The 14,253-nt window shown below is 58.8% G+C and overlaps 1 protein-coding gene across 2 annotated transcripts in view; it reads right to left on the bottom strand.

Annotated features, from left to right (window-relative positions):
- Positions 1-2,370: 2,370 nt before the first annotated feature.
- Positions 2,371-14,253, bottom strand: part of FAM117A (family with sequence similarity 117 member A) — a 44,648-nt gene continuing 32,765 nt past the window's right edge. The window contains exons 3-8 of one of the 2 annotated variants that reach the window (XM_004608681.2): positions 10,481-10,576; positions 9,121-9,213; positions 8,639-8,773; positions 7,269-7,452; positions 5,606-5,756; positions 2,371-3,539 (exon numbers count right to left, since the gene is read on the bottom strand). In XM_004608681.2, coding sequence (XP_004608738.1) covers positions 3,236-3,539; positions 5,606-5,756; positions 7,269-7,452; positions 8,639-8,773; positions 9,121-9,213; positions 10,481-10,576 — 963 coding nt within the window. In that variant the 3' untranslated portion in view covers positions 2,371-3,235. The remainder of the gene's footprint in view (positions 3,540-5,605; positions 5,757-7,268; positions 7,453-8,638; positions 8,774-9,120; positions 9,214-10,480; positions 10,577-14,253) is intronic. The other variant, XM_055132611.1, reaches the window with a different exon arrangement.

Raw genomic sequence — 14,253 nt, 5'->3', positions numbered from 1 at the left:
ATCAAATCACCTTTCCCGGTAGGCGGTCAGGTTTCCAGCTGGGTCCTAACGTCGGAAACTTAATTAAAAAATTTTAATTTTAATCTCGGGGACACACCTGGTGGTAGTCAGGGGCCACTCCCAGCTTGGTGCTAGGTGTCGCTTCGGGAGTGCCGGTGATCGAACCCGGACTTCTCGCAGCAGCCAGGCACCCGCTCCAGCCCTCTAGGCTGTCTACCCAGCCCCAAGCCCAAATCGGAATGGGGCCTCAGCGCCCCCTAGCTGCCGCCTAGCGTCAACGACTCGAGCCGCCTCGATCAGAAGAGCTGCCCGGGAACGGGCGTGTGTGATGGGCATGTCACCCAGGGCACGCTCCTAGGGCAGGTCAACCAGCTTCCGAGGGCCACATGGTAGCGGCTCTTGTTCCAGCTCACTTGAAGGCAGAGTCGCCTACTCCTGTCGCCCGAGATCCGAGCAGGTCGTTTGCCCAGTCTGTACAATGGGCGTAGAAAATTAACGGTAACCACCGTTTCACCTCCAGCTGGCTGCCGAGCCCGCGGGCTGAGGTTTATGAGCGCGTTTTATCAGCTGCAACGCTGCTGCGGCGCAAGTTGAAGGGGCTCCTTAGCCCCGCTCTTCCTCAGCTCTGATCTTATTTCCTCATGCCCTGGATGTGGAAGTGGACGCTCAGCAAAGTGAACTTTGTTTTGGTCTTACCGTTGGGTTGGCCCGTAGAGCAAACCCTTCCGCTGCCCTGCAACTCTTTCCACCCCTCCTGAAAGGAAGAGTCACCCCAAATCTCACTACAGCCCCAGAACCGGCACACCCCACTCTGGGTCAAGGCTCATCTCCTCTTCCAGCTCCTTTGGCACAGCCTTAGGCAAAGGAAGGAAACTCGGGCAGCACCACACCCAGCGTTCCCGGCCTGACTCACTAGGGCCTTTGGGGACAGGCCAAACATCTTTCAGGGGGAGGGCACAGAGAGAGAAAATAGGGTCTGAACACACACACACACACACACACACACACACACACACACACGCCCTGTCACTTTTTGTTACTGGGAGGGATCCCCACACATCTGCACATCAGTGAAGTTGTGGTCCCATGGCACCTGGCACCAGGCAGGCCAGGAAGACACCCAGCTGGAAGCCCAGCTGGGACTTCCAAGATTCTGTGTGACCTCATGTGAACAGAATAGGAATCAAATCCGAAGCCCAGGCATCGGCACTAGATTCAAATGATTGGGTCCAAATAGTTGGAGTCCCCCTTCCCAGCCCAGTTCATCTCTCTTGTTTTGGGGGCCACACTTGACAGTGGGCAGAATGGAACCAGGGGCTTCAGCATGCAAAGCCTAGAATGCCTTTCCTGCAGCTTGAGCCATCTTGCCAATCGTCCTGTGTGTTGTGGCTTTTGGGAAAAAGTAATCAATTCTCCTGTCCTTCCCCCATCAGGAGAGCAGGAGGCCCCACATTTCCTCTCCCTGTGCTGTGATGCTTCAGTGATGTTTGCCTGAGGACACTGCCCAAGGTATCTGGTGCTGGGTAGTTGGGGTTGTCCGGCCAAGAGATTCATGTGGAGTGTTGAGGAGCATCCAGGTGTCATTGTGGCTGCTGCTGGGCTCGTCAGTTTCCCCACAGCTGCAGCGGGTGTGTCTTGCAGAGCAGCCCAGAGCTTTGCTGTGGTGGTTTCCATTCCCCTCACAAAGCCTACAACTTCTTACAGGGGCAGGAACTGTAAAACTGCCGTGGGTTCTCAGAGATGGAAAGGCAATCCAGAGGCTTACTAGGTCTCCAAAATCATTTTTTTTTTTGCTTTTTGGGTCACACCTGGCTATGCACAGGGGTTACTCCTGGCTTTGCACTCAGGAGTTACTCCTGGCGGTGCTCAGGGGACCATATGGGATGCTGGGATTCGAACCCGGGTCGAGTACGTGCAAGGCTAACGCCCTACACACTGTGCTATCACTCCAGCCCCAAAAATCATTTTTTAAAAAAAACTCCACAGGTGATCCAACATAAATGCTCCTCTCCAGACCTGCTCCTCTTGCTGGTACAAGAAGCAGCCACTACACTACACCGTTTCCTGAGGGGAACTGTGAATCCCTCTGAAATCCACTCCTCAGGCAGCTTCCCTCCCCCAGCCCCCCCTGACTCAAGAACACAAGACACTTCCCCACAGCCTCCTTCCTTCACCCCATCTTCAGGACCCACCCCGGCCTGTTGCCTGTCTACAGGAGCCCAAGCCTGAGGGCAGAGTCCATGTGCACCTCTCACACCCATATCCTCACAACTCTGGCAAAGTGCTCTTGACCAGGATCAGGGGATCATACCATGCTCTCAGCCTCCAGTCCGCTCCCTCCCCCCACCAGTGAACAGAAGACTCTCAAGCTTCTGGGAATACTTATTTATTTAGTTTATTAACACCAAGATCTGAAAAAAAAAAAAAACTCTAAACACAGGATAAGAAAACTTGAACATTAACATTCTTCTTCAGTTTCGGGTAGCTCTGCAATACGGAAAATATACAAACTTCAAACAGCTGCAAAAATAGTGTCTTTGGGAGAAAATAGAGTTTCTACATCAATACAAGAAAAATAGGCCTTTTTCTAATCCCACCCAGTCCTGGGGCAGGTGGAGGGTGGACAGTCACCACTGGCCACCCCGAGCAATGCCAGCTCTCCCTCTCCCCCATTACCCACCTGGGGCTGGGCAGGCTGGCGGCTGCTTAAGACAATCTTAGTCAGGGTGAAAGCGAGATGAAAATGCCACTTGGGAAAGCGCTTAGTTGCCCCCTCTGCCAGCAGCTGGATTGGTCAACTGTGGGGCCCCTGAGGGCTACTTTGGTCAGCTCCTCCAGTTAGAGGGAGGGATGAGGTGAGGGGGTGGTGGGATGGGGGGTACTGCAGCCTTGGAGGAGGGCGCCCCCTCTCCTTCACTCAGCAGCTGGCTGCACTCCCAGATGGGCCCCCCTGGGACTCCCCTGGCCCTTCTGGGGGACTTTCCACCAGGCGAGGAAGGTGTGGAGAACACAGGTGGGACTTGTGAGCTGCCTAGCTGTGAGCAGGGAAGGCGGGGACCCCTTCCATTCCCAGGGGCCTGTGTCCAACAGGATGAGGACCCGGGGCTTTGACACAATAAATGAAAGTGCTCGAAGGCCGAGAGGGAAGGGCTCCTTCATCCCCCAGCGCAGGGGACAGGGAGGAGCCTGCCACCAAGGCACTGGTCTCCATGGAAACGTGAGGGGGAGGGGGCCTTCAGACCATCAAGGAGCTCTGGAACAGCACAGGTTCTTCTGCCGGTGGGGGGAGCTGCCATGGCTCAAACGGCAGCGAGGGGGAGGCCTTGGAGGCCTCCGGATCCTTCCGAGGCGGGGGCCGGGGGCTGGTAGGGGGCATTGGGGACCCGGGGCTGGAGGGGCAGTTGCGGAAGATGAAGCCCATGCTGGGGAAGAGGGGCTTCATCAAGCTGACGGGGCAGAAGGCCGAACCGGTCGGGTTGAAATGGACTTTGTTCTTGTCGGGGCAAGAAGAAAGGAAGGCCAGGTCGGGTCCCGGGGACCTGGAGGACGGAGAGACGCACCGGACACACAGACGTACACAGAGAGAGAGAGGGGACATCCCCGTGAGACACTGAGCAGTGGCACGCAGGCCGGGCAGGGGAGCAGGTGGGTCTCTGTGCTGAGTGTGGCCACTTGACCCGCAAACAGGCTCTGTCCGACCATCTTTAGGGTCTCTGAACTCCCCATGCTGGAGAAGCATGAGCCTGCCATGGACACAGGACGGAGAACTCCCTGGTCATATGACTCTACATGAGGCAGAGGGAACTTTTAAATTGAGAGGTCTTACTTTATTTAATCTATTTTTTTGTCTTGGGGTGACACCTGATGGTGCTCAGGGCTTACTCCTGGCTCTGTGCTCACAGGTCACTCCTGGCCGGTGTCAGGGGACCATATGAAATGCCATGGATCAAACCCAGATTGGCCATGCGCAAAGCAAGTGCCCTACTGGCCGAGCCATCTCTCTGGCCACAGAGTTTTCGAGGCAGACCACTGGCCCCAAAAGCAGAGATCCAGGTTATGTGACTTTCTAAGACTTTTTATAGACTAACATATCCGGGTTTGAATCCTGGCATGACCTGGTCCCTGGAGCATCACCAGGTATGGCCCCAAAAGGACAAATAATAGTTAGAGCAGCACATCTTGGCCTCTGCTCTACTGGCACCTGGGTCGGGATCATTCTGGCTAAGTCGGCTGTCCTGGCATCAGCCCTGGTCTTGGCCCACTAGCAAGACCCATGCGGCACTGCCCTGCCTCAAGCTGCCACCATGTCTCCTGACACTGCTGTGTTCCCTTGGGGACAACACTGCCCCCCACTGAAATCAAGTGACCTCAAGAATCCAATTTGTAAACATAGCTCAAGAGTGTGATTTCTGAAAGCCTTGCAGAAATGAAAGGAGCAAGGCTGAGGGCCGGGCCTTGCACATAAGGTGCCCTTACTCCTTCCAAAGGGAGGGATGAGGCATGGGCCAGAGAGGGAACCCTGCGTCTCCGACAGGCAGACACCGGAGAGCTCAGGGCTTACTCCTGGCAGGCTCAAGAGATAATATGGGGTGCCAGGGACTGAACCCGGGTGGCCATGAGCAAGGCAAGTGCCCTACCTGCTGTTCTATCACTCCAGGCCCTAAGACCAGGGTTCATGAAGAGTTACCAGGCAACCGCACACGGGCTTTCCATTGCTCCCGCTCTGGCTTCTGCCTGTCCCTCTGTGACTACCAGGCTCTCCTCCATCTGAGAGGCAAAGGCAGCTGTGCCAGCCCCCATCTTTTCTGTAGCTGAATCTCCATGCACACTCTGGGACTAAACTTCCTGACTGCCACTGAGACCACGGCTTGCAGTGTGACCCCACTGGCTGATGACTCACCGACAGGGGCAGTGGAGGGAGAGCTCGGGGCCTGCTGAGGGGGTCACTGGGGCAGGCCAGCTCTGAATTCTCCCTGCCAATGAGCAGGGGTTGTGGGAGGGGACGTGGGGAAGTGGAGCGGATCAATGTGAGACTGACTTGTGAACTGTCTGGTCTAGTTCGGGAATATTCATTGCATGCAAGGACTGGAAAAGTCTGACTGGGGATTTCATGGCATGGAAACACAGGGGTGAAGCCTGACTCAGAAGCGAGTGGAAGGCTTTGAAGCTCCCCCCACCCCGCCAGGAGGGATGAGACACTTCTAAATCTCTGCCTGAAGAGAGCTACTGGGATGTGCCTTTTCTCTTTCTGAATATAGTCTAGCAAATTCTCACACCTTTCCCCGGGGAGGGGAAAAAAAAAGCCCAGAAGAAACAAAGGGTTTAGGTTTCAGATCTCGTTCCTTTCCAGCTCCTGCTGCGCTTGTGGCTGGCATGTGGGCAGAGAGCAGGTTTCTATGGAGATAATGATAAGCAAAGATTTAAGGGCTCAGAGTAGGTAATGTCAACAAGCTTGATCATGGAAAAACTCTAATACCAATAATCTAATGCTGACAACACCTCAAGGACCAGAGCGAGTCTGGAGCCGGAGGAGGGTCCGTGGGGGTGGGTGCAGGGGTGACCCAGAGCTCCCGCCCTCCCTCCTCCATCCCTGGGCTGCACTCACGTGGCCTCCTCAAACACGCGCACTCTCTCGCAGCCTTCGGGCGGCTCCCGTTTGAAGACGTAGCTATGGTTGGGCCTGGGGGAGGCGGCGGAGGCAAGGACTGGAGACGGGCTGCCATCTTCCAGGAAGGCGGGCTGGCCTGGAGAGAAGGCTGCCAACAGAGCAAGGCGGGTTAGGGAGCGGAAGGGGAGGACCCGCCCTCCAGGGCCAAGGTCCGGGTGCGAGGGGGCACCATACGGAGAGGCGGGTAGCAGCAGTTATGCTAAGCCAGGTGGTGTGTTTACAGTTGCCCTTAGAAAGAAATCTGGCCTTGCATGCAGCAGACCCGGCACCCCATTTGGTCCCCTGAGCCCTGCCAGGAGTGATCCCTGAGCACTGCCCAGTGTAGGCCCAAATCACCACCACCACAAAAAAAAAGGTTTATGAGGCAGCTTACAAAAACTAAAAAAAATCCGTATCCTTTTAGACAGGCTGCAAAAATTAAGAGTTGAGCTGCTGGGAAAGCTGGGTCCTGGGCACCATTCTCTAGCCCCAGGAGGTCGGCTAAGCTGGAAACTTCAGCCCCAGGCTTAAAGGGACCGTATCTTCTGCCTCTCTGCCTCCTCCCCAGGCTGCACCGCCCGGCCGGCCCACATACCACAGCTTCTTCCTTCCCACAGCCGTGAAATCCAGCCCTTCTTCCAGGAAGAGCGCTCACCACCCCCGAGAAGCAATCTTTACTCAACCCCACTTGTGGGATAAAATTCCTCTCACTCTCCATGCAGAGAATGTCCTTGGCCTGCGTGGATAATATTGACTTTATCTCTATTTATCTCACATTTTTCCTCTATTTACCTCTGAGCACTGTGGGAGCGGGCCCTGGGTCGGGCCACCCTACTGGGCTGTTGTGCAAATGGGAGGATCGTTACCCTTTGGAGGAATGGCCCGTGCACGCAGAGAAGGGAGGGAAGCTCAGCTTCCCATCCGGGTCAGTGTGGGGACCCACTGTCCCTCCCCTCTGCCCAGGAGCTGGGCATGCAACAGCTGGCCTGGACAGACACCCACACTGAGTACTGCAGGTCTCAGCTTAGCTTAGCTTGGACTCCAACTCTGTGTGTGTGTGTGTGTGTGTTGGGGTGGGTACTTCCTGCTTCTTGGACTACAGTGAGGGCTAGCCAGGGCAGAGGGCCGACAGAGACTCAGTAAACTCTAAGTCAGAGTTAGCACCAGGGACCGTTATTATGGGTGCCAGAGAGCAGGGTTTCTGGCCTTCTGACACCCGAGGACCAGCCCCGCACTGTGGACTGGTGGCTGAAGATCACTGGTCTAGTGTGCAGAATGAAGATGACTCCCAAAAAGCTGGGAGCCAGGGGGCAGCAGGGCAGGCGAGCACCTCCCTGGTCAGTGTGGAGGCGGAGAGGCCGTGCTCATGCCCCAGTGCCACCCCAGTGCCACCCCCACATCTATGTGTGATCCCAGCAGCTCTGCCATTTGGAATCCTGGTGTCCAACCAAGTGTGCAAGCATGTGGCCCTGGTCACCACAGAAACGAGGATGATAGGGAGGAGGGGGGCGGGTCCCGCTGGCTGGCTTGAAGGGAAAAGGCTGGTGCTGCAGTGAACTGGAGGCAGACGAGGCTCAGCTGGCCCCAGGTGGGCCGGGCTGCCCCGGCCTCCAATGCTTACCTTTGTCATGGAGGACCGCCCCACGGGACTCCTCCTGGCTGGCCTGGCCACAAGGCTGCGGAGATGCCAGGGGCACGGAGGGAGAGCTGGCAAAGATGCCAGGCTCCCGCAGGAGCAGGGGTTGGTCACAGCTGCCACTCTGGGGGGGTGCGGGGGCGCGGTGCCCGTCAGGAACTTCAAGGATCTGCAGGGGAAAGAGGGCATGAGACCTGCAGAGCCCTGGCCTCGGGGACTTCATGTCCTGGCCTCTCTCCCGAAATGCAGCCACAGCAGGACAGCATTTCCTCAAGTCCCTGCCTCCCCATCGGCCCCGACCTGGGGAAACCCCGCCTGCTTCTCCCACGGCACTTCCTTCTCCTCCCTTCCAGCCCCGAGGAGGGTGACATGTTTATCGTCTGGTTTCATCAATCTGTCAGCCCCACGGGGCTGGAAGCCTCCCGAGGACAGGGACCATCTGTGTGTCAGGCTCTGGGACACAAAGATGAATGACCAGGGTGGGGAGCGGTGGCAGGACAAGCCAGCAAAGCCCTGGGACACCTGGAAGCCACAGCGGGGTCTGCACATGGGCTGCCCTCAGGTGATGCCCCCTGACACGCCATGGTCACCAACCGCGGGATGAAATCCCACAGATGTGCAAGTTCCAGATTTCCCTGCCATGGGGCCAGAGTGACAGCACAGCAGGCAGGGTGTTTGCCCTGCAGCTGGTGGCTGGCCCCGGGGCAGTACAGGCACCCCAGGAGGGTCCTTGCAGCTCTGCCAGGACTGATCTGAGTGCAGAGACAGGAGGAACCCCTGAGCGCCCTGAGTGTGACCCAGAAACAGAATCACCCAGCAAGGAAGTCCTCAACGGAGGAGTATACCCTTCGGGGAGACGCAGGTCGTGCCCAACTGCCACCCCTGACTGAATGTGTTGTATGAACCGTGCTGCAGGCAGGGAGGGGCTCAGCGGCAGAGCTCTTGCCCTGCACTCGGGAGGCCCCGAGCTGGATCCCTGGCACCGCCCCTGAGGAATGGGTTCTACCTGCGAGCAGGGCAGGGGAAGGGACTGCAAGGGGGCTGGGGGGAAGGGGTGGGAGATGGGAGGCTCACAGGTACCCTTCTGGCCCCATGCCCCGCCGGGCACCAGCATCTCCTCCATCAGCCCTGCCTCCCCCAGCTGGGCACCCCCCTCTGGGCATCCCCCACTGCTAGCCCCTGCCCCCCAGCTGGGCACCCCTCACTGCCAGCCCGTGCCCCGCCACTGGGCACCTCCCTCTGCAGTCCCTGCTCCCCTGCCCCACCCCCTCAGCCCCCAGCTCTGTGGCTCTAAGTCTGCCAGACGCACTGGTGCTCCTCCCACAGGCTGGGCGCCTGAGACAGTCCCCACTCACCCGCAGCAGCTCCTCTTCGCCCTGCTCCTTCACGAACACCTCCTCCAGCTCCTGGTTGAGGCCCTCCAGGCTCCGGTGCAGGCAGGGGCTGAGGCGCAGGCTGGGGGGCCCTGAGGGGAAGCTGGGAGGCGAAGCCTGAGGAGGGGGCGAAGGGAGCTCACAGGAGGGCCAGGTGCCACCTGCCCGCACCCGCACCACTCCAGGGGCCCCAGGGCCGGTCCCCAGGCAGAGACCAGTGAGTCTGGGGGTCCGTGGGGCCTTCAGTGGGCTCCTGGGGAAGCCACTGTGCCTGTGGTGTGGGAGCAGGTGAGCAACCCCCCATAGTGGCCTCTGAAGGGCCATGTGTGCACGAACCCCTCCCCCCGTCCTCACCCCACAGGGTCTACCACGGGGTAGGGCTCAGGGCTGGACAACCCCACTATAGGGGACCCCCACTTGGGGGCTGGGGTGTGGATGGGAGGAGGTACCGGGAGAACACATACCCTGAGGGTCCCCCGCAGCGGGGAGCCCCGCTCCTTCTCCTTCCCACTGCGGCTCAACTTGGTCCTCTGCAGCTGCTGCTTCAGCTTGGTGATCTGGGAGCCCAGAGTGGGGACAAGAGGCAGGTGAGGCCGAGCCGACGCCCCTCTCTGGCCCTGACCCCCGTAAAAATGCGTGCGGCGGGGGCAGGGCTGGAGTGATAGCACAGCGGGGAGGGCATTTGCCTTGCACGCAGCCAACCCGGGTTCGAGTCCCAGCATCCCATATGGTCCCCAGAGCACCGCTAGGAGTAACCCCTGTGCATCGCCGGGTGTGACCCCCCCAAAAAAAGGAAAAAAATGCATGCGGGAGCTGGGTGTCCACCCTCCTGTTAAACACCCTGGCAAGAGTGGACATCTTGGACATGATTATTTGCTTTTCTGACCAACTGTGTGGCCATAGATCATTGGCACCTCAGTTAAAAACAAAAACAAAAAACGCCACAAATAAACTATTTCATCTTGGGGCTGGAGCAATAGCACAGTGGGTAGGGCATTTGCCTTGCACGCGGCCGATCCGGGTTCGATTCCCAGCATCCCATATGGTCCCCCAAGAACTGCCAGGAGTGAGTCCTGAGTGCATGAGCCAGGAGTAACCCCTGTGCATCACCGGGTGTGACCCAAAAAGCAAAAAAAAAAAACAACAAAAAAAAACTATTTCATCTTTTGCAGATTCCAAAGTCACTGGTACTGCTCTGCCCCAGACATGGGAGAGGGGAGGTCACGCTCCGTTATTCTCAAAGGACTGTCCTCATTTTATTTATATTGTTTGGGGTTTGGGGGCCATACCCAGTGGTGTGGTGCTAAGGGCTTACTCCTGTCTGTGCACTTGGACTCGTTCCTGATGGGGCTGGGGGAGGGGCAGCACAGATCCAGGGGTAAGCCTCAGCACTGTTAGGTGTGCCGGCCCCCTAAAATAAATAAGTATGTGCACACTGAATTGTGGGATGCAGAGTGCTCGGCTGCCTGCGGTTATCCAATGCTTGCCCTGTGCCCAGGATAAGGGCTCAGATCCGCTACTGGGGCTGCACGCATGCCATGGCCCCCAGCCTCAGCGTTCACAGTTTGCCTTTACCCGATCGTTCCAAACTCTGCATTTCCCACCAGCCGTCATTCCCCAGTACAAGTGCTTCCCAGTCTCTCCTTGCCGCTAAGCGGAAGCTGTTCCCCTCATCCAGGGGGCAGGTGGGCTGGGGGGCTCCCTGCTCTGCAGGCAGAAGGAGCATCACTCTGGGAAGAGGCCAGGAGGCAGCCACATGCCTGAAAAAGCCGCCGTGGCAGAGCTGGAGTGGACAAGAGGCCAGGAGGCCCACGGCACGGTTACCTCTTTCCGGTGGTCTGTGCTGCCCCAGGACGCCGAGCGCTTGTGGGTGCAGGAGCTGGGCCGCTCACCTTCCAGCTCTTGCCAGGACAGGGGTGTCTGCAGGGAGAGACGCCCAGTAAGCCGGGGGTGCCTGGGCAGCTTGGGGAAGTGGACGCACACTTCCTGCGCAGAGCTGGGTGCCTGGCGAGCTGCTCTCTCGCTGGCCTCTTTGACTTCATCTGGCTTCCTCACCTCGCGGCCTCTGTGCTATCCACACCCTCGAGAACTTTCTCCTGAGCCCAGGAGGCCAGCGTGTGCTCTGCTCCCTTCCACTCTCCCACACGGATCACAGCCCCGTTTCCCACAGGCTCCCGGGGGGGGGAGGGGAGAGTGACAAGTACTGGGGGACCACGGCAGTTGTGGCTGCTCTAGCCCGGGCTGCTGGGAGCCCAAGGAGAGCCAGTTACTAGCTGGGCCTCCACTAAGGGCCGTCCACGGGGGAGACAGGAAGACAGCCACAGAGGTCCCCACTACCCCCACCCCTTGGCGCAAAGGGCCTCAGCCACGCTGGTGGGTGAACCTCGCCTGCAGTCTAAGTGCTGAGGGCCCAGGGCCCCTCCCGACACCCAGGGCGGCCCTTTCGGAAAGGGGGGTGGACGGCCGTCAAACTCGGCCCTAGTTCCCGACACCTCCTGGCGGCATCTCTGCCCTCAGGAGCCCCCACACCCTCCTGCCATCCTCCCTTCCCTGCTGCGTGGGGACGGGGGGAGACCCCTGTTCTGACCCCACCCCCGGTGGAGGGAGTGGCTGGCTCACAGCACCAGGCAGAGGAGGCCAAGATCCTTCCCCAGGACCCCCGTCCTGACAGCGCTCCCCAGAGAGGCCGGAGAGGTAACCCACATGGGGAACCTGTCCCTCTCCTCCCTCACACACGCAGCCAAAGCCGCGAGGGCCTGGGAACCGGCTCCCCCAGCGGGCCGCAGGCAGGGACCCCCGCAGCTCGCTCCCAACAGCTGTCAAGGAGAGCGGGGCAGGGCAGCCAGCACGGGGCTATGGGAGCAGATGGACAGACGGACGGGCCTGCAGGACAGCTGCGGCTGCGGGTGGAGGGTCCGAAGGGCCTGGGACTGGCGGGCAGGCCTTCTCCCCTCTGTGACACCGGGAGATAATGGCCCTCGTGGCCTGGCCTGGCACCCCAGGGAGACGGCCCAGGGAGGGATGTCCTCGGCTCCCTCCTCGGGGAAAAAGGAGACGGCACATCCTGCAGGCCCGTCCCCGGGGCCCAGGGGATGCAGGCTCCAACAGGGTGGGAAGCAAGCAGCTGCTCTCCTCACAAATGTCCACTCTCCGGAAAAGAGGGTGCTGGCGGCCGAGCCTCGGGACAGGGGCTGCAGACCCTCAGCAACGCCCCAGCCAACACACAAACACATCACGGAGCTCCACCAGGCCCACCGATGCCAGCAGCGCTAAGTGCCAGCATGCCTGTCCCTGGAGAGGTGAGCAGGGCTGAGAAAGGGAGGGTCAGGCTCACCATGGGTGGTGGCGAGAGGCAGGAAGGATGCCACAGTGGGCTGTGTCCTTCTGAGTACCCAGTTTAGCCTTCGCGTCCTCTGAGCACCCCTTCTGCCCTGTGGGTCCTTCAAGCAGCCCATCCAACCCCACGAATGCCTTCTTTCTGCAGAGATGTGTTTGCGGTGGAAGGAGAGACAGGCGTGCCCCGAGCTTGGAAGGCTGTGCAAAGCCCCGGCATCTGGGGTATCTATTGCCTCAGGCCTCTACCCTCCCCTACTCTGCAACACTCCCGGCAACTCCGGCTACCCTCATGAAAGATCACCCAGCAATCATGTCGCCCCCACGCCCACCCACATGGCCACACAGGCCCACATTACCCCCTCCCACAAGGCTCTCTCCACTCACAGCTCACTGTCCCCCAGGCAAAGCTAACTCCATTGGGGGGGGGGGGAGGAGCGAGGAGGGGCAGGCTAGAAACTGAGCCGGGGTCTCACACATGCAATGTGCATCCCTCCCACCATCTCCTTCTCTTACCCCCTAACGCCCAAATTAGGTCTAAGCCGCCCTATCCCTGCCCATCAGAAAGCCCCAGCAGCCCCTGCTGACCGCTCCTTGCCCGCATCACCACCCGTCAGCCAAGGCTGGGCGACGCTTCATTCTTGTGTTCCACAAAAAGCTACTGAATGCTGGTGTGCAGAAGGGGCGAATCCAGGTGCTGGGGGCACAGAGAACAACCAGACCCCCGTCCCCTTTGAGTTTGCACAAGGTGGGGACAGAAAGAGTGGGGTGGAAGGAAGGAGGAAGGGAGGGAGGGAAGGTGAGGAAGGAGAGAGGGAGGGAGGGAGGGAGGGAGGGAGGGAGGGAGGGAGGAGGGAGAGAGGTATGCTGCAACCTGGTAAGGGACTACATTTATTTTACTCATTTTGGGGGCACAGGGCTTACCAGGGCTCATTCCTGGCTCTGCACTCAGGCACCACCCCTACACAGTGCCATAGACAGAACCCGGGCCCGCTGTGTGCAAGGCAAGTGTTTTCCCTGCACTGTATCTCTCTGGCCCCCAGAGCTGTGACCCTAGATCTCAGGTCAGCCCGGGTCAGGAGGAGGCACAAGGAGACATGGGCTGGCCAGCACAAGGGAAGCAGAGGGCGGTGGGGACAGGAGGAGCTGCAAGTGCTCTGGCCCAGAAGCAGGGGACGGCAGATGCCCTGGGCAGCGCTGCTGGAGCACGTGAGGAGAGGCACAGCAGGCCAGAAAGACCAAAAACGTCCAGATATACCAGGTCTCAGGCCCTGGCCCTGAAAATCTCATCTGGGGCCAGAGAGAGAGAGCACTGAGGGTAGAGAACTTCCTTGCATGCAGCCCTTGTATGCGGTCTGATCCCCGGCATCCCATATGGTCCCCAGAGCCGGCCAGGTGTGATTCCTGAGTGCAAAGCCAAGAGTAACTATAGAACATTTGCCGGCTATGACCCAAAACCAAAAAAATTAAATAAATGAATAAATATACCATTTGACAGAGCAGAATCTTCAGCAGAGACCCAGGAGTGAGCTCAGAGGGTCGAAGTACATATTCTGTTAAATAAATATGTGCCAGCCCTACCTGATGCCCCAAAAGCACTGCACCAGGAGCTTCTGTCAAGCATCCCATGGCGTGTGATTTAGTGAAGGGTTCAGAAGTGCCAGTCATCCTCAATTCCCTAGTTGGGTCCCAACTATCATTATGACTGTCTTTATGAGAGAGACACACTGCTGATAGGTGATTTTGGCATTTTGAGGACTTTTTTTTTTCTTGTTGGCTTTTTGGGTCACACCAGGCGATGTTCAGGAGTTACTCCTGGCTCTGCATTCAGGGGACCATATGGGATGCCAGGGATCGAACCCGGGTCGGCTATCTGCAAGGCTGACGCACACCCACTGTATGATCACTCTGGCACACACTGCCAATAGGTGAGGCAATCACAGAGGCCGAGATCCGAGTGCTGTGGCCATAAGCCAAGGAATGCTGGTGGCCACCCAAAGTGGACGTGGCAAGGAACACACCTCCCAGACGGCCTTCCCAGAGGGCAGCCTTGCCAACACCTGGCTCCTGGGCCAGTGAAACCCAGCTCAAACTTCTGGTCTCCCGCAGTCTGAGGGGATGAACTGCTGCTGTTTGCAGTGACTCGGCATGCGGTGCTCTGCGCAGCAGCCCCGGGACCGTGCTCGGCTCTTCACACACTGACCTGGCGCACACTGAGCGAGCAGATGTGTGCGCAGGTGTGAGCTCAGGTCCCACTGCTAAAC

The sequence above is a fragment of the Sorex araneus genome, chromosome 3, assembly GCF_027595985.1.
Source record: "Sorex araneus isolate mSorAra2 chromosome 3, mSorAra2.pri, whole genome shotgun sequence".
NCBI lineage: Eukaryota > Metazoa > Chordata > Mammalia > Eulipotyphla > Soricidae > Sorex > Sorex araneus.
Note: the sequence above shows the minus strand (reverse complement) of the source record. Positions and strands in the feature narration are given on the sequence as shown.